The 24,452-nt window shown below is 36.0% G+C and overlaps 1 protein-coding gene across 1 annotated transcript in view; it reads left to right on the top strand.

The window, feature by feature from the left end:
- The window catches only part of epsilonCOP (coatomer subunit epsilon), a 204,714-nt gene that overhangs the window by 125,156 nt on the left and 55,106 nt on the right, over positions 1–24,452 (top strand). Inside the window, exons 5-6 of the mRNA XM_090368530.1 lie at positions 7,928–7,981; positions 24,100–24,181. Coding sequence (XP_090224656.1) covers positions 7,928–7,981; positions 24,100–24,181 — 136 coding nt within the window. The remainder of the gene's footprint in view (positions 1–7,927; positions 7,982–24,099; positions 24,182–24,452) is intronic.

The following is a 24,452-nucleotide window of genomic DNA, read 5'->3' as shown; positions in this document are numbered from 1 at the left end:
GTCAGACACAAAGTTCTCAGAGCATTGTAGATTGGTTGGACGAAAGGGCCATGGCATCCTTTTGATGATTTATCGAACAATTGCGAGTAGAGATAAGGACATCATAAACCCATTATATAAAGCAACTGTAAGACTTTGAATACTGTGTTCAAGTATGGAGACCTCACCTAAAGAAAGACATTATGCTTCTTGAAAGGGTCCAAAGATGAGTAACTCGCCTGGTCAGATCGGCAAAAGGACTTCCATATGAGGAAAGACTTCGAATATGTGGGTTGCAGAGCTTAGAAACTAGGTACCTTAGAGTAGACTTGATCAAGGTGTTTAGGGCTCTGAGAGGCATAAGCAAAATGAATAAGGATGAAATTTTCAGTTATAGATGATTATAGAACAAGGGGCCAAGCTATGTGAGGTGGGGGAGATGTTTAGATTGGATTGCAGGAAATTTTATATTAGCCAGCAAGTTATAAATTACTGGAATAAGTTACCTACATGGGTTTACCACCCATGTAGGCTGACAGTTTGGGGAAATTCAAAGGTCAGTAGGGAAACACAAACCTGTCTATTTCCTTTTCTCTTATTATTTTATTTATTTTTGTTATTTTATTTTATTATTATTCTTTTTTTTTTGGTTGGTGCAGCATAAGCCATAGGCTTCCTTGCACTATGTGGCCATTGCTAATACTAATATCTGCCTACCCCAGGTGCTTTTTTTATGTTTAGCTTTAACAATTTCTCTTCCACTTTACTTTCACTTATCACAAAATTATTTAGTTGCTTGTTAGTTTGATAAACTTCTCGCATCCCCTCCCATAAAGAATTCCTCGTGTGTAGATGCAAAATACCTATTCAATTTTTCAGCAACCTGATCAGGGTCATCAAGTGGCCCAATGTGATTCGACCCCTTGCTGCCTTGATTACAGACTAATTTGTATATACCATAAGCTTCTGTATCATTTGAAATTTGTATGCATCACATGATTTTTCTTCTCTTTGACATATCTGAATACTTCATCTGACATTCATTTAGGTCTAAGCCTTGACAGTATTTCTTCATTGGTATGAAAATCCCACTGGCTTCTATGATTAGTTTTCTGAATGCTTTACATTCAGAAAACTTCACATTCAGAAAACAAATTTTCTGAATGCTTCACATTCAGAAAATTTGCCTTTGGTAACATCATTTGTTTGTCCCACTGTATTCATCCTTATGAAAGCAAAAGCTTTTCCCTTGACAGTAGTTATGTAATCCACACAGTGTGTGCTTTACCTGCAGCTTTTTAATTAATGAAGAATCACTGCTAATAACCAGATCAACACTATTGCTTCCTCTTATTGCACCTCTAACATGCTGCTGTAGAAAACAATCATTGAATAAATCTACAAGTCTTGCTATTGTGTGAGTGACCAATCTACAAATTCCAATTAACATCTGGAAGGTTAAAATCCCCTATTATTATGGGGGAACAAGGCATATTATTCACTGGCCTCTTATTTCTCTGTATAGCTCTGGTATACTCGCAGTCATTAGGATTATAGTCAGGGGCTTGAACCCCAGTCTAGACAAAGAGCATGTACTACTGCACTCCCACTCCTGACTGCTCAGCTATGGAGGCCATATTAGGATTATAACACACTCCTACTCTGTTTTTTGTTTTTCCAATACTTTTATCACACCAGACTGGTTCCATGATGACCCACAGCAGGGACTGGAATCGCTGACATCTTGCTTTCCAGTCTGCTGCACGTAATAATAGAAGATTGCAAGAATCATTTTCACCTCTGCCTGCAGCTCTAGTTAATCTATTAGTCTGTGTCTTTCTCCCCAAGCTAGCAGTTTTCCGACCCACCTATCACTGCCTCAGTAGCATCAGCAAATATTTTTGCACCCCTTCTATTTCAAAATTCCCACCCACTTCTCACACAAATCAGATCACAGTTATGTCACCTCAATAAAAATAAGCATTCCAACGTGACTGGTTATCCAGCAGACTCACGTTCTGCTGGATACCCAGTCACGTTGGAATTCCAGGAAGCGAGTGTGCAGACGAAGCAGCAAAACACCCTGCTTGCTTCGATCCCATTCCAGTTCCTTTTTCTGATTACAAGCCAATCATACGGAGGATATGTACAGAGGTGTGGTCTGAAAAGTGGCATAATCAGATATCAAACAAACTTCTTGAAATAAAACAAAACCCACAGCTATGGAGATCTAGTTCCCAATTAACCAGGCACGAAGAGGTCGTGCTTGCAAGAGTACGAATTGGCCATACGCACCTAACGCATCTTTTCTTACTGCTAGGAGAAAAGCCTCCTCTCTGCTCGCATTGCAGTTCCATTCTTACAGTGGAACATATTATTATTGAATGTGCACACTATGATTCAGCTAGAATTGAATGTTTCAGATCTTTAATCAACTCACAAAAACCCTTGCAACTAGCTCATATACTTTGAGATGATGCCAATTTATCAGAGCTGTTTAAATATCTAAAAATGATAAACGTATACAGTCACTTCTAGAACAATTCCTTTCATATATTGACCAACAATCTTAAGTTATAGGTGCGTTTTGGCCATAGCAGCCCTTGCGCCAATGGCCAAACAACCCCTTCTATTTAAGTGTATCCCATCCCTATAAAGACAGTCTTTCCTGTTAACAAGCACAGACCACACTGAGAAAAATTCTACCTCTGAGCCTGACACATTCTCTCTGGGGTTGAATTGATTGACAAGCCTTTCAACATGTACTCCCCAGTATCGTGTCTGGGCAGAATTGTAGGCACTTTCAAATTCAATTCTAACTCATGACTTTTCCTAATATTGCCCTGTACTTGTTAAGTAAGTTCTCAGAAATCCTACTCTTTATACAATTAGTGCAAACATGCACTACAATATCACCTATTGTGCTTTTAAAAGATATCTGTTCTACGTCATCTGCTTTTGCCGCGAAAGACATTCCCTGGTCCTATTCCACTTATCTTTTTTGCTAAATATAATTCCTGTTTCCCTTATAATAGAGTCACCAGCAATAATCCTCCTGTAGGACTGATGCATTCTGCCTTGGTGGTTGACACTGTGTTGCCTGATGCACAAGTGTGAGCTCTGCTGTTCAATTGGGTAGCTGAGAACTTGATAGGTCCACCCATTTTGACTCATTTGAGGGCATCCGCCATGTTCTTCAAGCTCTTATAAATGCCCTTCTGAATGCTGACTAGTTGGCTCCTAATTTCTTCACACTCTGCACTGAACACACACAAAGAATTCCCCCTTATCTGTGTCATGTCCTGTTTCAGAAAGGTTTGCGAACACTTCACAAGTTGCATATTTATTTAGGCTGTGATGCATTGGAGAATTGCCCCCTTTTATTTCTGCCCCCGAGCCACAGTACTCCCACTATTTGTACCCATTACTTTGTTGCTCTAGTCTGGAATGTAATTTCTGTTTAAATACAATTTAACCGATTAATTACCAATATTACATTTTGCTAATAGATTCATAAATGCAGTGATGCATATTATTCTATCCAGTTTACATTATACCTTACTTTATGAAGTTAAAGATATACGTTACACTATACCATTACATTCAAAGAGTTTTTTGTTATATCCTTATTAAAAGGATATAACGCTATGCTGCTGCAACAGGATCTGGAAAGGTTGAACAGATGGGCTGAGAGGTGGCAAATGAAGTTTAACATTGACAAATGTAAAGTACTACATATGGGAAACAGTAACCCCAGAGCAACGTATCAACTCTGCGGTACTACACTGACAGTGGTGGAGAATGAAAAGGACCTGGGGGTAATTGTGCAGGCAAATATGAAGTTCTCTGAGCAGTGCAGATGAGCTGCAAGAGTAGCTCATGGTGTCTTGTCAATGATATACAGGGATTTTTCTAGCAGGGATAAGGAAGTGATTATTCCCTTGTATAAGGCAATGGTTAGGCCACATCTTGAGTACTGTATACAGGTCTGGAGGCCTCATTTCAAGAAGGATGTAGAGCTGCTGGAACGGGTACAGAGAAGGGCAACAAGATTAGTGAATGGAACAAAGGGTTGCTCTTACGAAGAAAGGCTTAAGTTTTGCAAATTACAGAGTCTGGAGACTAGGCACCGGCGAGGTGATCTGATAGAGGTGTATAAGGCTTTGAATGGTTTGAGCATGCTCAATGCCAATGGGATTCTTCATCTTGCTCAGAATAATCAGCTCAGAGGGCATAAATTCAAATTGACGAAGGACGGATGTCGGATAGATGTGCGGAAATTTGCCTTTGGCCAGCGGGTGGGTGGTTGGTTGGTGGAACCGACTTCCATCACTTGTTGTTGAAGTTGATAGCCTAAACAAATTTAAGGCTCAACTGGACAGGTATTTCGAGCAAACGGAGGGGTGAAATGGGAGTGGTGTGTGTTTTTTTTTTTTTTTTGGCTGATGCTGAATAAGCTTGCTTTCTTGCATCATATGCCTCTACTAATGCTAATGCCAAAAGTAAAATTTCTTAGCTAAAAACAAAAGTATATGCCAAACTGTGTGATTAGAACCTTTGAGCTATGATATGATATTTCTACCAAAGCACTATTAGTATTATTAGTAAAGTGACACCATTAAGGAAAAGGGCTTTCCTAATAACATTCATCTCTCTCTCTCTCTCTCTAGAAAATTCTTCAATTTCTAATGTACTTCAATTCCTCTGTTTGACTCTTAAACTAATGTTCTTTAATAGTCTGCTGCAATATATTTCTTTCTCATATCTTATTCATTCTCTGCTCATAAGTAAAGGAAGAGGTTTGTAAATACCACATAATTCAGTCAAGGGTACACCTTGTAAGCCTGATACCAGGCCCATCAGCCCAGAAGGAAAAGTGGCCTTCAAAATGTTCGCACTCCTCTCTTCAGTTATTTGCACTTTCTTAATTTTATTAGTATATTAAACTTATCTTTCTCTTAACCTGTAGTTAATAAACTTGTAATGTTTTTGTATGCAGGTGTGTGTGCATATGCATGCATGTATATTCATTTGTAATTAATAAAAAATGTCACGCTGCATAATTTTCTGTCTTGCTGTCTTGGGGAAGTTGTGTTCTCTGCAGTGACAGCAATAGGCTTGGGTTGCTCATTTGGATTCAGTACATTTATTTACTGTTTCAACTTAAAGTGCACCTCCGTAGCCAGGTAGGCAGGAGCAGCACTGCGTAGCACACTCTTCTTGATTAGACCAGAGTTCAAGCCCATGCCCACCAAATACGGAGGAATCGGAAAGGTCAGGGAATGACTACCTCATATCCCCGGAGCACTATGGCCTTAGTTGCTAATGCTCCTAAAAACCAAAAATCAACTTAAAGTTGCTAAGGGATGTAACTGTGGTCCAGACACCATATATCTAACAAGTCTTTATTTCCTGTTGACATTTCATAATCCTCCTTACATCTCTAAAAAATTCTTCTTCAAAGTCCTAATATACTCTGATTGATCCAGGAACTAAAGTTCTTTAATAGTCTCTGCAGGTGATATATTTCTTCTCATATTTTGTTCATTCTCTGCTCATAACGGTTTTGTAAGTACCTCTTGTAAGTTGGTCAGGACTGTATTTTGTAAGCCTGATGCTAGACCCATCAGCCCACAAGAAGGCAAAGTGGCCTTCAAAAGTTTTGATAAGTTTTTAACATTAGTTTTGTCTTCTTGGTAATGTTATTTGATTGGAAATGGTATTCATAATACTGTGACTAATTCCTGACCACAGAAAGATTATCACCTGATTTTTAAAGTTTCTATTTTAAACTAATATGAATCAAATTGTTGCAGTCGTATGAAAAAACTAAAATTTTATTTGCCTGTTATTACAAATGACTTATGTCTTTTCATATATTGGTATAAGAGATAAAAGCCTGAAAATATTTTACTGAAAGCATACAGTATAAAAGAAGCAATTACAATTTCAGTTCTGTAATATTTAGGTTAAAGCAGACACATGACATTTAATATTTTCATACATTTAAGCAATTTGAGTAACAAATTCAATCTTCATAAAATTTTAACATTTATCATAATTATTGTAAAAATGGTGTTTAAAATAACTGTTGAAATTACCAACAAAGTTTGTTATGCTTTCTTAATTCACCAATGCTGAAGCCTAAACATTCCAATTTTTACAAGTTATAATTTAAATCACACAGAAGGAGGATTGTACAATAATTTTTTGTCCAAAAACAATTCACTGCTGCACTCATTCTTTTTCACACATTTAATTGATTAATAAACTCACTGAAATTAATTAATCCAGCATCCAATTGTGATTTAACAAAGAATCATGAGATTGCCAGAATGGTGTGCAAGTTCAAACAACAGTAATGAAAGTCACTTTCCTGATGACAACAATGGTGGAATTCAGCACCTAATTACTTAACTCCATATTCTGTCACAACTTCAGATAATACAGAACCATAATGTTAAGATCAGTAAAGGATGATTTGTTATTGTTATGCTTGTGGAAGATTTGGACATTATATCAGAAATTGCAAAGTAGTTTGTTCAGCTAATAGATCAAAACAGAAGTTGCTTGGGAAACAGAATTCAAGTTCTTTACATTGAGCTTCATCAAGGGCCATTTTGCCTGCACCTGAAGGCTAGGATGCTGTTGCATTGAGAATGTACCCCTCTCCTGATCAGTTGGAACCTTTTAACAATGCTATAAATTTATCTGGTGGTGATAAATTTATCACCATTAAAGGAAACTGGAATATGTCATGACTGTTTTGATGTTTTGTAGTTAAAAAAAAATTTTTTAGTATATCTTAACACCAAAGCACAAAAAGTCGTTAATTTCTATGCAACTTTTCAGTGGCAGCAGATCCAAAATTAGTGAAGAAAGCAGAAAAATTGTGTCAGTAAAGGTCGAGGCTGTGTTATAAAACATCAGGTCATACAACTTCATCTTGCTTTGTGTAGGCAAAAGAATATCCTATATAGTGAATCCTTTCTTTGCGGAAAACACTTTGCTGCTGAGTCATGGTTTAAAGGACAGAGGAATGCTACAAAACTGACCCGTGGAAGGTATTGAGAGGCAACAAAAAAGTGTCATCTTGTCAGGTGACTGTTCAAAAGGTATTATATATACATATATATATATATATGGTATTTGTTTCAACCTTCTGTCACAGCTACTTTTGGAAGCATTCAGATCTTTATTTTTGAACCCACTCATAATAAAAACATAATTTATTCTTACTACATTAAAAGAACCTTCAAAATAGGTACAGGGTGTTTCACTTATTAAATGGCACCTGGGTCTGTCTGACTTGTTTTAAATTTTGGCCATTTGTCTTCTGCACCTTTTCTATTATATCAAGGCTGAAATTTTTGAATATGATGTTGAAATCGGATTAGATTAAATATTTCCAGTTAGATTTATGATTTAGAATTTAAAATTTTGCTTGAACAACTGGGTTTTTTTGTCTCCTCCCCCCCCCCCCCCCCCCGCAACCACTCCAACACAGATGTTATCATAACCATTGTAAAAAATAACTGCAAATAGTTGAAACTGAAAATACAGAGAGTGATTACCCAAGGCCCACTTTATACATGTATGATATAGTAGAGAAATGACTGTGAGGAGTATCTTAATTTTGGTACACAACTTAGCCACTGGACAAAAATTGGGGAACTACTTGAGAACACAGAGTGCTTGAATCGTAATATTATTAGCTCAAGGAAACTAGTTTTTAATTTAAAAAGAAATAGCTTTTTATTATGTAAACATATCCAACATTACATTTCAAACCAAATAAATTACAAATGAACTTTTACATTAGAATGAAAATATGTTAGACCATTTCTTGACAAAGAATTGAAGTAGTCATCTTTCAGCAAATTCTGCTGGTAAAAATTGTAACAGAATATGACATGTTAGTAAAATTGGTAAATATATTTTTTTGCAGTTCAGCACTAATATTGCAGACTTATCTTAAGATTGATAGAGTGGATCTTGCTAAGTAAGTAGTTTCTAATTATAGAAAAAAATTATTTAAAAATAATAGGAAATTATTTTGAATGTACAGTGGTGCCTCATAAATAGACAACTAGAACTTAACCCTTGCTAGATTTTTGAAATCTAATACTACCCAATTCCAGTGGTAGTAAAGAGAACAAAACTTCAATTATTGCAGAAAAATTATGTTGTATCTTGATGCAGTGGTGAAGCAATGTTGTCATAGCTATGGCAATTATGCCATATTGCTCAATTTCGTGAAACTTTCCTGGGCATTGTATTCTAAGCCCTAAACTTAAAAAAATAAAGAAAGAAACACTGGAATAGTTGCAATTGTGTTAATATAATTGTGTAAATACAACCATGGGAAATGCCACAGCTTTGTAATGTTGGTGAAATTCATGTTATGATATTGATTGGACAAATCATGATAATCAACAGCTACATACATACATACTTCGCAATTGTGGTTTTGACTATTTTGTGTATCATTCACCTTAGTTAAGTAAACTTTCCCATAACTGCTGAACTAGTACATACTATTGGAAGGTTTTTACTGCATCAACTCTTAAAAAAAAATAATAAAACCTACTTTCCTGCCAAATTGCCTTATCAAGTGACAGATATTGGCACTTAGTTTGTAGTTACCATTAAGAGTCTAGTTTTATGGTGTTTTATTGTTTATGGTATTAATTTTTAATAGGTTTGAAATCATTTAAGAAACTAAATTTTCATATTTGTAGTAATTGCATATGACAAAAACAAAATTGTATTTGTAGTAATTGCATATGATACAAGAAAACAAGCTTATAAAACAAGAGCAAAAAAAAAAAAAAAAAAAAACACACTTCTGCATCACCTGTCTCCAATAATTTGTCTAGTTCTTCCATGAATTTATTTTAACTATCCACTTCCACAACAACAGATGGAAATTTGTTCCAACAATCAACCACTTAATGGGCAATGGCTGTAGGCAAACCTCCACACGTCTGTCCTGCAACCATCCTTCCTTGGTTTGAATTTCTTCCTCCCTCGGAGTAGTCTGAGCAAGAGGAAGAATGCCTTCAGCATTGAGTTTGTTTAATCCATCACCTTGCTGATGCCTGGTCTCCAGATAGTAATAGTAATAGAGGCATGTGATGCAAAAAAAGCAAGCTCAGATTAATCTGAGCAAGATTCTGCAATTTACAGAACTGAAGCCTTTTGTGGCAAGACCACTCTTTACTTTAATTTCTGAGAATATATCAGAAATAGAATATCTAGAAATATATAAACATGTAAATATGGAAAAAATTTCAAAAGTGAAAAGAGGTGTTTATGACCATCTAGCATATTACAGTGACATTTTTGAAGAAAAAAAACTAATTGTGCAATCTTCTATAAAAACATATTTTAAAAAAGTGGAAAAACCAGCTGTTTCTTCATTATCAGATGCCTTTCAATCTACCTCATCTGCACCTACCTAGTGTCACTTATGTGGAAAACATTGAACTCTGATGAAGATATTGACGAGTAAAAGTTGAATACATATGCACAGATTCTTTTATTTTATTTTACGTTATGTATCATAAACAGTAAGGCATAACGCATACATGCATTATAATAAAACGTATATATTGAGCAAAAATAAGAAGCTGTGCACAGTTGGAAAATCAGTTGCTTCGTCCAATTGTAAACGAATTTTTGCAGGACTTTTCTTGATTTCTTCCACACGTCAACTCAATCATGTGTATAGCACACGACTTCACCAATGTCTCAGCAATTGTAGATGGCTTCTTTTCTTTAGCGACCCTCAATGCAATGCAGTAAATGGCTTCCACTGCTGGCTTTTTAGGGAGAATAAATATGTGATCTTGAAGTGTGAAACTCTTTCTAAATTGGGCTTGTTTTATTTTAAATGAGGACTCTGAATCGTTAGAATGTTTGGGGTGAACATTCTGAAGGTGTTCCTCTGAGCTTTGATGTCTTTATACATCCATTGCTTCATACTTTGGAAGAAGTAGTTTCTTCTACTACTATGGACAAGTATAGAAATGCAGTTCCTGATACATGATCAGGTGTAGTCCCCTGATGAAATACCTGACCATGTATTAATATTTACTTCAGCTGACATCAGATTCTACATATTTGCCTTACCTGTCTTCGACTTATCTAAATAAGTCTCCCCTTATTTTATTTCTATTTAATTTGTATTGTATTTTACCTTATTATTAATAATTTTACTTTACAGTTCACTCACCCTTTTTTCTTGTGACTTTTGCATCTGAACTTCTTGAGCAAGTCTCTCAATATCAGGCAATGCCGTAATTTTCATCTTTAAACATATTGAGAGACTTGCATTGTTCAGACGGTTTCTTGATTTATTTTTAATATAGTCCATGTTCGAAAATATTTGCTTGATGAAGTACGTCGAACCAAAAACTGAGAGAAGTCCAAATGCAAATATTTTCAAATTTATATACTTGTCCGGTAAGCTACTCCATGCATCGAGCACAATTTGGTCTTGATTTTTCAACTCATCTATTGCCGTCCATTTGTGTAGAATTGCAAGGGCAGCCTTTTGTCTTTCCAAATCATCAATTTCAGTTTTAAGGCATTTTAGTCTTGCACTCCACGTGTGTGGTGCCTCCGTAGCCAGGTGGGTAGGAGCAGCAGCAGCAGCAGCAGCACGTAGCATGCACTTCTTGTTTAGATCGGGGTTCGAGCCCGTCACCACCAAATACGGAGGATGCGGAAAGGTCAGGGAATGACCACCGCATATTCTGGAGCAATATGGCCTTAGTTACTAATGCTCCTAAAAACCAAATAACAACTCCACATGTACTTGATTTTTAAGTCCTCTAACTCCATTTCAAATTGTGCTTCATGTGGGCTAAAAGTTAGAGCCGCTGTTACATGTTCAAAGAGCTGCAGGTTGCCGACCCCTAGTAGAAATCGGAAAAGATGTAGCAGTGAAAAAGAAGGAAAGAATATGAATATCCTATATATTATAATGAATTAAAGGCTGAATTGAAAAGCCAATTAAAGAGGAAGAGGAGGGGGAGATGTAAAGTAATGCAAAGTAATTAAACCAACAAAGGAGAACTCTCCGTCATCAGAAATGGGTGGGTAACTTTAGCTAAAGTTGAAAAAAAGGGGAAGCAAATATGCAAAAATCTGATTTTAGCTAAAGTGAATATTGATACATAGTCAGGTAATGACCATGTATCAATGTACCTAACCATGTATGAATATTCACTTTAGCTAACATCAGATTTTTGCATATTTGCTTCCCCTTTTTTTCGACTTATAGCTAAATTTACTCACCCATTACTGATGCTGGCTAGTTCTCCTTTGTTGATTTAATTACTTTGCATTAATTTTTACTTTACAGCTCCCTCCTCTTTAATTGGCTTTTGAATTCAGCCTTTAATTCATTATAACATATAGGACATTCACATTCTTTTCATCTTTTTCACTGCTACATCTTTTCCGATTTCTACTATCCTTCCCATTTTAGTTTTTGGCATTTTGTGTAAATTTAACTTCCATCCTTGCACTATTATCAGACCCATTAATTCCCACACACACACACACATATATATATATTATATAATTAATAATAATAATAGGTTTTAGTGATAAAATGGAGCAACTAAAAAAGAACGGGGGATATATATATATAAAATAATGGATTATTGATCCAGTACACTGCTAGTAATAGCATAAATGCCCAGCAACCATAATGAAATATAGACAAATAGATTAGGCAAGTGTATGTGTTTACTAATTCAATTCAAAAGGGACTATGAAACCCAATAAGTCCTAATATTAGTCTTATAATAATCTTAAATATAGGTGAAAACCTCATACCTTTGAGTAGGACTATTAATCTCTCAACACTCAATCGCAAATGATTATAATATGAACTTACTCCCCCCCCCATGTATAGTCATAAATAAATCAAGTTAAAATAGCATGAAACAACTCTCGTATCACGTCAAGGGAATCGTAAAGATTCACAGAAAAACGGCAACCCCAACCTCCAAAACCCAACCAATGCCACAAGCCATCATGGGAATTGGAAAACAATTGTCCCAAAATTCTAAAAGCAATGAAACAAAGAAATTAATTCACACATAAGTTAAACTTTAAAATCTAAAATTTAAAATTTAAGTTAAACTTTAAAAGTATGTGTTTAGATAAGTTAGATAAGTTTATATATTAGATAAGTAGAAAAAATTAAAAGTGCCTGAAAAATAAAAGCAGATTAACAAAAAAAATTGTATAAATAAAATTAAATGAAAATATATAAATGGTACTTAATGCTTTAGGTCCTAAGATTTTAACGTCATCAAGGGGCGGCAGTCAAAACCAAAGGAAACACAGCAATAAGCAAGACCTCTGTTTCTGTTATGATGTATATGTGGCAGACAGAAAAAGCGCGCAAACGTATACATCATAGCCAACCCAACAGAGACCAAAACGAAAAAGAAACAAAAAATACTAAAATAAATAAGTAAAATGCAAAATTAAGCTAAAATTAAAACCCTCAGTCTTTCAGTGCTACTTTGTTAGTCTAATTTTCTCCCCCTTTGCTGGCCCATTTGCCTCATTTGTTTCATTGCCTACTCACTTGTCACATCTGTACGGTTCACTCTGATCAGTTCACACCTTCTTCCTCCCCTATACTCAAGGTTACTTTAGCTGTTATAAATTCATTGGGAACTATCGGCTTACTTCTTTGGTCTCCGTCACAGCCTTTTTATGATCGCTTCACTCAGTTCAACAGTAAGTTGTCATATCCTGACTATTTTCTTTCATCTTGATATTTCACTTTCTTTGTTAAAATTCAGGTAGGGCTGTTTGCCATTCATTGATTTTTCTTAGCATTATAATTAGCAGAGGCATATGATGCAAGAAAGCAAGCTTATGCAGCATCAGCCATAAAAAAAAAAAAAAAAACACACTCATTTCACCCCTCTCTTCGTTCGAAATACCTGTCCAGCTGAGCCTTAAATTTATTTAGGCTATCAACTTCCACAACAAGGGATGGAAGTCTGTTCCACCAACCAACTACCTGCTGGCTAAAGGCAAATTTCCGCACATCTATCCTACATCTGTTTTTCCTCAATTTGAATTTATGCCCTCTAAGGTGATTATTCTGAGCAAGAGAGGAAGATTCACATTGGCATTGAGCATGCTCAAACCATTCAAGGCATTATACACTTCTATCAGATCACCTCGCCGGTACCTAGTCTCCAGACATTGTAATTTGCAAAACTTAAGCCTTTCTTCGTAAGAGCAACCCCTTGTTCCATTCACTAATCTTGTTGCCCTTCTCTGTACTCATTCCAGCAGCTCTGCATCCTTCTTGAAATGAGGCCGCCAGACCTGTATACAGTACTCAAGGTGTGGCCTGACCATTGCCTTATACAAGGGAATAATCACCTTATCCCTGCTAGAAAAATTCCTGTATATCATTGACAAGACACCATGAGCTACTCTTGCAGCCCGCCTTCACTGCTCAGAGAACTTCGTATCTGCCTGCACAATTATCCCCAGGTCCTTTTCATTCTCTACCACTGTCAGTGTAGTACCACAGAGTTGATATGTTGCTCTTGGATTACTGTTTCCCATATGTAGTACTTTACATTTGTCAATGTTAAACTTCATTTGCCACCTCTCAGCCCATCTGCTCAACTTTCCAGATCCTGTTGCAGCAGCATAGCGTCAATAGTATCCTTAACAACCCTGCCAACCTTTGTACTGTCTGCGAACTTGGACATTAAGCTTCAATACCATCATCAATATCATTTATAAATACAGAAAACAATAATGGACCCAACACTGAACCCTGAGGGACTCCACTAATAACATTAGTCCACGATGAGCAGTGTCCATTGATTACCACTCTCTGTATTCTCCCCCTCAACCCATCCCTTTATCCATAGCAGCAATTTGCCTCCAATGCCACTGATCCAATTTGTGCAGCAGTCTTCCATGTGCAACAGTATCAAAAGCCTTTCTAAGATCCAAATATATAATATCAAAGTTATTCCCTGCATCCAGTTGTTTTGTGACTGCGTCATAGTATTCAATTAAATTGGTCGGGCAAGACTTTCCCTTAACAAAACCATGCTGTGTCCGAGCTATAACTGAAGTCTTGTCTAGATGATCCTGCAGTGCTTCTTTAACCAGTGCCTCCATTAATTTTCCTGGAACAGAAGTTAAACTCACAGGTCTATAATTACTTGTGTCAGCCTTTGATCCTCCTTTGTGAATTGGGGTCACATTTTCACATCTCCAGTCTATGGGTACCTCCCCTGAGTCCAAAGAAGCTGATAATTGGGCTAAGGATTTGCTTACTTCCTTTAATATAACTGGATAGATCCCATCCACCCTGGGTGCCTTTTTTATGTTTATCCTCAACAATTTCTCCTCCACTTTCCTCTCAGTTATTACAAAATCATCTAGCTCACTGCCAGAGTTTACTTCACCTCTGGCACCCCTTCCTGAATAACTCCTCATGTGTGAATGTAGATCCAAAATACTCATTTAGTTTGTTACCCACATGAGCAGGATCCTCAACTTGTAGAACCATCAATATCCAATGAACCAATCTGATTCATCCCTTTCCTTCTTGAGTTTAAATAGGTAAAGAACTCTTTTCTGTTTTTCTTTGCATCCTTTGCCAAGGATTTCTCATAATCTGCCTTTGCCTGCCTAATCTCCTTAGTGACTTGGTTACAGACCAGCTTATATCTATCATAGGCTTCCATGTCACCCATTAATTTATATGTATCCTGTTCATTTTTCTTCTGTGCCATATGTCTCATTAGTTCATCTGACATCCATTTAGGCCTAAACCTTGAACAATATTTCTTGGTTGGTATGTAAAGCCTAGTAGCTTCCAAGATAAGTTCTTTGAATGCTTCCCATTTTGAATTTGCTGTTGGTAACATCATCAGGTGGTCCCACTGTATAGAATTTAAATACTGTCTCAGACCATCGTAGTCGCCTTTGCGAAAGCAAAAACCCTTCCCTTTACTCCTGATGGTAGTTACCTCTTTGAGTAAATTTCACTTCAGCATACTATGATCACTGCCACCTAGTGGTTTCTTTATATGCAGATTCTTAATGCATGAAGAATCACTACTGATAATCAGATCAAGAGTATTACTCCCTCTAGTTGTCTCCCGAACATGCTGAATGGGAATCAGTTTGTTTTAATATTAGCTTAATTTTGCATTTTACTTATTTATTTTAGTTTTTTTTTTTTTTTTTTAATTTCTTTTTCTTTTTGGTCTGTGTAGAGTCAGCTATGATGTAAATGTTTGCTCACTCTTCTGTCTGCCACATACATCAACACAGAAACAGAGGCCTTGCTTATTGCTGTGTTTCCTTTGGTTTTGGCTGCCGGCCCTTAATGACGTAGTTAAAATCTTAGGACCTACAGCATTAAGTACCATTTATATTTTTTCATTTAATTTTATTTATATAATTTTTTTAGGTAATCTGCTTTTATTTTCCAGAACTTTTTAAATTTTTTCCATTGTAGCTACACCTGTTAGGTCAGCACTCCTACCCATACACTTATCTAATCTATTTGTGTGTGTGCCCGCATGCTACTTTGGGAAATGTAGATTTAATCCATGTAATTCAACATAAAAAGATACATACCTAGTGTTATACCCATCTGCAAACTTAAACAATTTATCCACGTTTCAAGGGTTCTCAAAAGATAGAATCATTTAATAACACTACTTTGCATTTTGAAAAATTCACTGATATTTTCTCAGAAAAGGGTGTTTCTGAATCATTTTATAATACTGATTTCAAAAATGACTTCTGTTTGGTTCCATAATGTTGGGTTTCTTAAAAAATTACAAAAGAAAATTGATTTTTCACAAATTTTGGAATAATTTGTATACTGAAATATTTACAGATGCTACTTTTACCAGACTTTAATTTTAAATAAAATTAAAATACCACTATTAAAAAGGGAGCTGTGGTTTAGAGTCCACTAAACGCTCACCTCTCATTTTAAAAACTTCTCTATGATGGGTCACATTTTCATTTTTTTTCCTTTGATTTTCTTGCAGATCCTTCTACTTAACAATCCCTCTAAAGCATTCAGCACTAGTTAACACTTCTTAGATTTTCTGAGAAGTAGTCGATGTGTGTGAAAAATGTACTTTACTTTAATGCTGATTTTGCAGCCCAGCTTCTTGAAGTATGCCAATGTATTTTAAACTATATTAATAACTTTTCAGAAGTATCCATATAAATTTACATTTTATGTAACTTTATATGCATATTTCTGAACAGGTTCAGTGGGGTTAAATGATGTTAAGAAATATACATGCTAAATGGGAAATGTTTGGGGGAGTAATCATTGCACCTACCAAAGTTAAGCACTTCAAACTGTGTAGAGTAAAATCTGCCTTTAATTTCTAGAAGAAATACAGATAATTCTAAGCATTTCATGGGTGACCGAGCTGCTGTCCTCGTTATTGTGTGTGTGTGTGTGTGTGTGTGTGAGTGTGTGTGTGTGTAGTAGTAGTAGTAGAAGTGACAATAGTGAAATTATAGTAGTCTTATAATACCGTGACAAAACTGACTAAAAAAATTGAATGGCAAATGCCTAAAAAACGGTACTCGTCTTGTATAAATCTGCAATAAATTGCCGATAAATCTGCAATAAATTTATTTTACCAATAAATTTATTGCAGATTTATACAAGGTGAGTACCATTTTTTAGGCATTTGCCATTCAATTTTTTTTTTTTTGTAGAAGTGACAAGTAATAGATCGTAATAATTGATGGCAGTTCATTTGGTGAAAAAGAAAACCATGAAACATTTGAGTATAACATCTCTATTCCTTCAAGAAATTAAAAATAAATTTAATTCTATGCAGTTTGAAGTACTTAGATTTTCAGTATTTCTCCACTTGATTTACCTATGCACCATGCCACTAAATGAAAAATTAGTTACTAATTTTCAAGAGGAGCATTCTTTTGCAGAAATGTTTCTCATTTCTTCAAAAGAATGTCAAATTTAATGTATAGCCTAATAAACATATGGTGGAAACCAACATCTTTATTCCTTGTTCAACATGACTGAAATACTAACATATTTTCTATCAGTGTAACATGTTTGAGCATCAGATGACTAAATTATTTATGACAATAGCTGTATTCTGAGATAGTAAAGATTGTGAGACTGAAATTGTAAAGAAACAAGTGAAAAAATTAATTTTTAAATTGGAAGACAACCTCCACATAACTGTGCCATGAAAGATCCTTAACTTTAAAATGTGAATGTTTTTAGAAATATTAATCACCTTCGGTTTTGTTAGGATATATGTCTTGTTATATCTGCTATATAATCCCACCACACACACACACACACACACACACACACACACACACACACACACACACACACACACACACACACACATCATGAGATTGATATGTAAAGCCATTCCTTATAATTGAATATATTTAATTGATGGGTGGCATGCTTATGTGACTGTGTACAAGGCAACGGTATATGAAGTTTTTTTGATGTAAAAACATCTTTGTCAGTACCTACTAAATTTCGGAATGAAGTAAAACCAATTTGACACAAATGCAAAGTGGAAATGATGCAAATTACATCACTTCCTAAATGATGCTGATGCAGTCACAAATGTTCATTCTTGATGTGAAAACATCTTTGGCAGCACCTACTAAATTTTGGTCCAAGCCAGTGTTTGGCCCATGGCGAAAATGTGAAACAAATGACGAAAATTATATCACTTCCTAAATGAGACTAATGCATTCACTAATGTTGATTCGGGAGAGTAAGTAGCCGCCATGAGCATAAAATGTTACATTGTTATTTCAGACTGAAGTAAAACAGATTGGTGACAAAAATGATGTAAATGACATTACTTCCTAAATGACACTAAGTCACTAATGTTGATTCGGTAGAGTAAGTAGTGGGTGTGAGCATAAAATGTTACATCGCTCATAACTTCAGTTCAAGCTGTTTGATTTTAAAAGTTTCGATTTTCACCAAAGGTGTTTTCACATAAAAACATTTTGTGCATACAGGGTACACGTGAGCTTTTTTAATACCGCAGTGTGGTTCTCCCAACTTTCCCACATTTAGAGGATTTTGCATCTTTACTATAACTGCATACTGTGAGAAGTACATAAATAGATATTTTTAAAGATTGTTTCAAAGTATGTTGCAAATCTCCCAGTAAATGCTGCTATCTTATCTGTGTTCCTAAATAATTGTAGACACAAATTAATAGGAGACTGCTCCAGAAAAATAAATTATGAATCAGAGAAGAAGATAATACTCTGTCAGAATTGCTGTCCAATTTTGGCTAATAAAAGCTAAAATTCTCTAGAATTCAGATCCATAATTTTAGAGATGGTGTTTGACGTATTTTTAAATCTTTTGTAACTTTTTTCACCCATCCGTACCATCCAAGAATTTGTTTTTCACCTCAAAATCCATTCACCCATCCATGCACTCTATGAATTTGTATAGTTCTCCCTTAAACTTATTCAACCCATCCACTTCTGCAACAATAGACAGAAGCCAATTCCAACAATCAACCACCTGCTGACTAAAGACAAATTTCCCCGCATCTACCCTGCAACCATCCTTCAACTTGAATTTATGCTCCCACATGTGTGTAGTCTCAGCAAGTGGAATAATACCATTAACATTCAGCCTACTCAATCCATTCGAAGTTTTAAACACCTCAATCAGATCCTACCACAGGTGCCCAGTCTTGAGATGCTGCAATTTACAGAACTGAAGCCTTTCTAGGTAAGGGTGCCCTTTTGTTCCCTTCACCAATGTTGTTGCCCTTTTCTGTACCCATTAAAGCAGATATACATCATTCCTAAAGTGGGGCCTCAAGACCTTTATACAGTAATTAAGATGCAGCCTAACCATGGCCTTATACACAGGAAAAGCACTACCTTATCCCTGCTAGCAAAGTTGCTGTATATCATTGACAAAACACTGAGCTATCCTCACAGCATGTATGCACGGTCAGAGAATTTCTTGTGTGATTGCACAATCCCCCAGGTCTTTTTCATTTTGCACTACCCTGACTTATAAATAGCAGAGAAGGCATAATTCAAATAGCAGAAGATTACTGTAAAGAATTATATAAGGAGCGAGGAAATGATGCAAGCAGTGGGGAAGATGGATCACAAATTAGCAACACATACAACATATCCGATATCATATCCTTCCTGATGAGGTAGAACATGCATTGAAGAAAATTAGGAATCAGAAAGCCCCAGGTGAAGATGAAGTTACTGTAGAGTTGTTAAAATTGGGAGGAAGTGACATAACACAGAAACTGGAAAGAATCTTCACAAAATACATTATGAAAGGTGTGATGCCTAAGGAGTGGTATAATGCAATCATAATTTTGCTGCATAAGAAAGGAGACAAATTGGAAATTACAGACCAATTAGCTTGTTGTCCCACATCTACAAGTTGTTCACAAGGGTTATTATTAACAGATTAAAAATAATACTTGACAAGAATCGACTGAAAGAGCAAGCTGGCTTAAGGACAGGATTCTCAACTGTGGATTACTTTCACGTAATATCACAGCTAATGGAGAAACCAAATAAATACAAAATGCCATTATGCCTGGCATTTGTGGATTATGAAAAGGCATTTGACTCCATACAGCTGGCGCACTATGGTCATAGTTGCCGATGCGCCCAATAAATCCCAAAACAAACAAACAAACTCCATACAGCATAAGGCAATGTTTCGGGCACTGGAAAGACAAGGCACAGACACCCCATACATTATGATTTTTAAGAAAATATATGAGAACGCTACCTCCTTTTATTAGACTACACAAAGACAGTAGTAAATTTAAAATTGAGAAAGGAGTTCGACAACCAGATACAATATCTCTAAAGTTGTTTACTGCTGCCCTTGAAGAAGCTTTCAGAAGATTGGAATGATCACAGAAAGGAGTCAATGTGAATGGCGAGTACCTAAACTGGTTTTCAACCTTTTTTAATAACGGCACCCCTAAGTAATTTATTTTATTTTGTGATGCCCCTACTCGGTTTACTTTAACATTTTTATATATATATATATAAAATATTAAAAAATATGTTATATGATAGTTATTACAATAATATAATTATAAACAAAATTGCAATTCATAATACAAATTATATATATACAGTGGAGCCTCGATTTATGATGACATTGACATCTGATATTCTCAGGAACCGATATACCTTCCATACGATCGCTTATTTTAAGGACCGATGATATTTGCAGGTACCGATGGCTTTCCAATATAGCTGGAATGATACATGGGTAAAAATTTTCAGACACGTGGCGCACAGAATGTGACTCGTACGGTTGTTTTCAAATAATTAGTGTCTTTTTTTATTATTCAACAACATTATTGTTGAACGTGTGGCACACGGAACATCACTCGTTTGATTGCTTCAGATCTATGACGATCCATCATAGATCTGAAACTTAAAGCTCCATCAACCAGTGGCAGTGCTGTGTGCTTTGAAGACTTTAAAGCCAGCAGAGGCTTGTTTGAGTGCTTCAAAAAAGGATGAATATCAAAAGTGTTGAAAGGCATGGGGAGAGACATCCACTGCTGATAAAAAAAAAAAAAAAAAACCAGCTGAGACCTTTAAAATTAAATTCCAAGAGTTTGTTGATCAGGAGGGTATCTTTCCCAGCAGGTTTTTAACATTGACAAAACTGGCCTCTTCTGGAAGCGAATGTCCTGGAGAACATATATCACTAAGGATGAAGCTAGTTTACCTGGGCATAAGCCTATGAAAGATGGGCTCATTCTTCTGTTGGGTGCCAATGCCTCTTGAGATTTTAAGCTGAAGCCTTTGCTTGTGTATCACTCTAGCACTCCCAGAATATTTAAACAACAAAAGGTTGACAACGGCATGCTGGGAGTGTTTCGGCACAGTAATAAGAAGGGATGGGTTACAAGATATGTCTTCAATGAATGTGAATTCATTGAAGTTTTATCTTCAATGAATTTTTCTGTTCTTGAGTGGAGAGTTATCTTGAGAAAAATAAGGTTCCTGTGAAGGCACTGCTCCTGCTGGATAATGCGGCAGGCCACGATCCCAACCTTGTTCAATCTCTTGAGGTACAAATTGACTTTGTTCAAGTCATATTTTTGCCACCGGACACCACTCCTCTTCTTCAATCAATGACCAGCAAGTGATTGCAAACTTCAAGAAAATCTACACCATGAAAATGTTTGCAAGTTGCTTTGCAGTGACCTCTGGTGAAAATTCTGTCACCCTCAAAGATTTTTGGAGGTCGAAGTTGAACATGCTGGATTGTGTGAGGTTGATTGTAAGTTGTTGGAATGATGTTTCTACTGGGTGCTTAAATTCAGCCTTGAAAAATATCTGGCCTTTAATTATCCATAGCATTGATGGATTTGAAGATGATGGTGCTTTTACAAATGATATTGTTACTCTTGGTAAATCAATGGGTCTGGAGGTTGACCTAGAGGACCTTATTGGCACTCATGGGCATGAGCTAATGGCAGAGGAGCTACAAGAGTTGGAGAAAATTACAGAGCATGACACTGGAGAGCAAGCGAAATAAAAAGACACCCAAAGACACCAAAAAGTGTCAGCTGAAGAATTGACTGTCATTTCTTGTTGGGAGTGTTTAAGAGAAATGGTAAAAAAAACACCCCGACATTAAAAACACTGAACTCTTGCAAAATGGAAGACGAAGTCATTCTTACTTCAGGAAGCTACAAAAAAGTTGTACAAAACAGTCGACTTTGGACAGTGTCTTTGCCAGTAGCAACAAAAGACTGAAAAGACACGATATAGTCCCACCACCACTACACCACCATTGATTTCATCAGCTTGCACTTCAAGTCTAATTTATTGTTTGTTTTTTATTTTAAGATGTTTTATGACTATTTTTTAAATAATCTTTTTAAAACAAATTTTTAATGTAAAAATGATGTATAACATGTAAGAAATGCCAATTTTATGTGTTCTTGGGGAATGAATTATGAATTACAGGAAATCAGTATATTATTGTTTTCAACGTACAAATGGGTTTTGTGGAACGAATTACCATTGGATGTTGGGGCTCCACTGTATAATAATTTTATTCTTTATATAGCGGTACTAAATTAATCAATTATAGATCGCCACAAAATTAAAAAGATATCTTACACCTTTTTATAATGAAATAAATACATAAATAAAAAAATATATAAGTTTAAGTAACTTAAACCCAAATTACACGGCACCTCTGGAATGTTGTTGCGGCACCCCAGTTGGAAACCACTGACCTAAACCATTTACAGTTTGCAGATAACATTGTGATCATAAGCCACGATCCCAAAGAATTAGAGGAAAATCTTAATCATTTATGCAGAATTAGTAAGGATTTTGGACTAAAGATGAATATGGTAAAAATAAAAGTAATGAACAAGTATGCCACAGAAAGGGTTGTTGTTGTTATTATTATTAGCCATATGGTGCAAGGAAACCTAAAGCTTATGCTACACCAGCCAAAAAAAAAAAAATTCTGAGTTACAGACACAGACAGAGAGAGAGAGAGAGAGAGAGAGAGAGAGAGAGAGAGAGAGAGAGAGAGAGAGAGAGAGAGAGAGAGAAGTAGAAGGAAATCACCAAGAAAGAGAAGAATGATGATATCCAGCACGGGACCCTGGGTGTGCCAAGCCCATGCTCACCAGATGTGAGCCCCTGGGGTTATATAATCATTGAAGGAGCAGTAATTGAAAAGGTGGATTCATATACTTATCTGAGACAAGTCATTTAGCTGTAATAATGATAAATGGCTGGAAGTCAAGAGAAGAATAAATTTTGGATGGATAGCATTCAGGAAATATAGTCGGGTACTGAGGAGCAATATCCCAATTGTTGTGAAACTTAGGCCCTCACCAAAAGAATGGGAGAGAAGCCAAAAACTACACAGCAAAGAATGGAATGAATTATATTAGGAATCAGACTATTGGATAAGAAGAGAACACATGGATTAGGCAGCAAACACAAATAAAGGACATTATCAAAACTAAAGAAATGAAATGGCCTTAGGCAGGACATATAGCTGGAAAACATGATGAATGACAGATGGACTAAGAAAACAATAGAATGGTACTCAAAAAGGAGCTAAAAGAAAACCCGGAAGACAACAACGGAGATGGACAGATGAAATTTGCTAGTTCGTGGGTAGTAAATGAATGCCATTTCACAAAACAAAGGAACTGGAAAGTTGCTGGAGAGGCCTTCATCCTGCAGTGGATTGAAAATGGCTGATAATGATGATGACCCTGAGTGTGGCGCCTTCGTAGCCAGGTGTGCGCAGTACACGCTTCTTGATTAGATTGAGGTTCGAGCCCGTGACCACCAAATACGGAACGGTCAGGGAATGACCACCGCATATCCCCGGAGCAATATGGCCTTAGTTGCTAATGCTCCTAAAAACCAAATAACAACAACCCTGAGTGTAGTACTACACATGATAAGTTACTCTTGGGTTATTGCTACCCGTGTGCAGTACTTTGCATTTGTCAATGTACTTCAACTACCATTTCTCAGCCCATCAACCCAATTTTCCTAGATTTTGTTGCAGTAGCTCACCCTGATAACTGTCGTTAACCACCCTGCTAACCTTTTCATCATCTGCAAACTTATATTAAGCCCAATATACCTGTATCAATATCATTGTGAATATTGAAAACAGCAATGGACCTTAGGAAACTACACTGATAGCATCAGTCCACAAAGAGTGGTGCCCATTGATAACTACTCTGTCTTCCATTTAACCATCCCTTTATCTGTAGCAGTAACGTGCCCTAAAGCCACATTGCTCCAGTTTTACAGCAGTGTTTTATGTGCAACAGTATTAACAGCCTTCCTGAAATCCAAGCATATGATGTCAAAATTATTTTTGACATCATATGCTTGTTCTCTGAGGGACTTAATGAGTAATAGTTGGTTAATTTTTAAAATGGGAAAAATAATATTAAAACTGAAGATACTGAATTTAATGCAATTTTAATTATTTGGTAAATAATAGTGACAGTGAATATTCAATTTTAGAAAGGAACTCAAGAGAATGCAGGAAAAGGATGACGATGCAACTCTTACTCAGTTAGCTACAGCTTGGGTTAACCTGGCAGTGGTAAGTTGCATTGCTTTGATTAGCTACATGCATATTTCTTGGAATAATAGTCAGTACAAATACAGATATGCAGTATCTTTTTATGAAATTATATTATTATAATTTTATAACAAGGCCCATTTAATTTATATTATTAAATGGGCCTTGCTGGCTGAGAAAATTTGTATTGTGTTATACTCTAATTACGTTATAACCAATAAAATCCAAAAATATGAACTAATTGAGTGCAGTAAATACTGAATAACTCTACACTAAACCTATAGAAATGAAT

Source organism: Mastigoproctus giganteus, chromosome 2 (genome assembly GCF_048544385.1).
Source record: "Mastigoproctus giganteus isolate SK-2022 chromosome 2, ASM4854438v1, whole genome shotgun sequence".
Taxonomy (NCBI): domain Eukaryota; kingdom Metazoa; phylum Arthropoda; class Arachnida; order Uropygi; family Thelyphonidae; genus Mastigoproctus; species Mastigoproctus giganteus.
The sequence above is the reverse complement of the archived record's forward strand: the minus strand, read 5'-3'. Positions and strand labels throughout refer to the sequence as shown.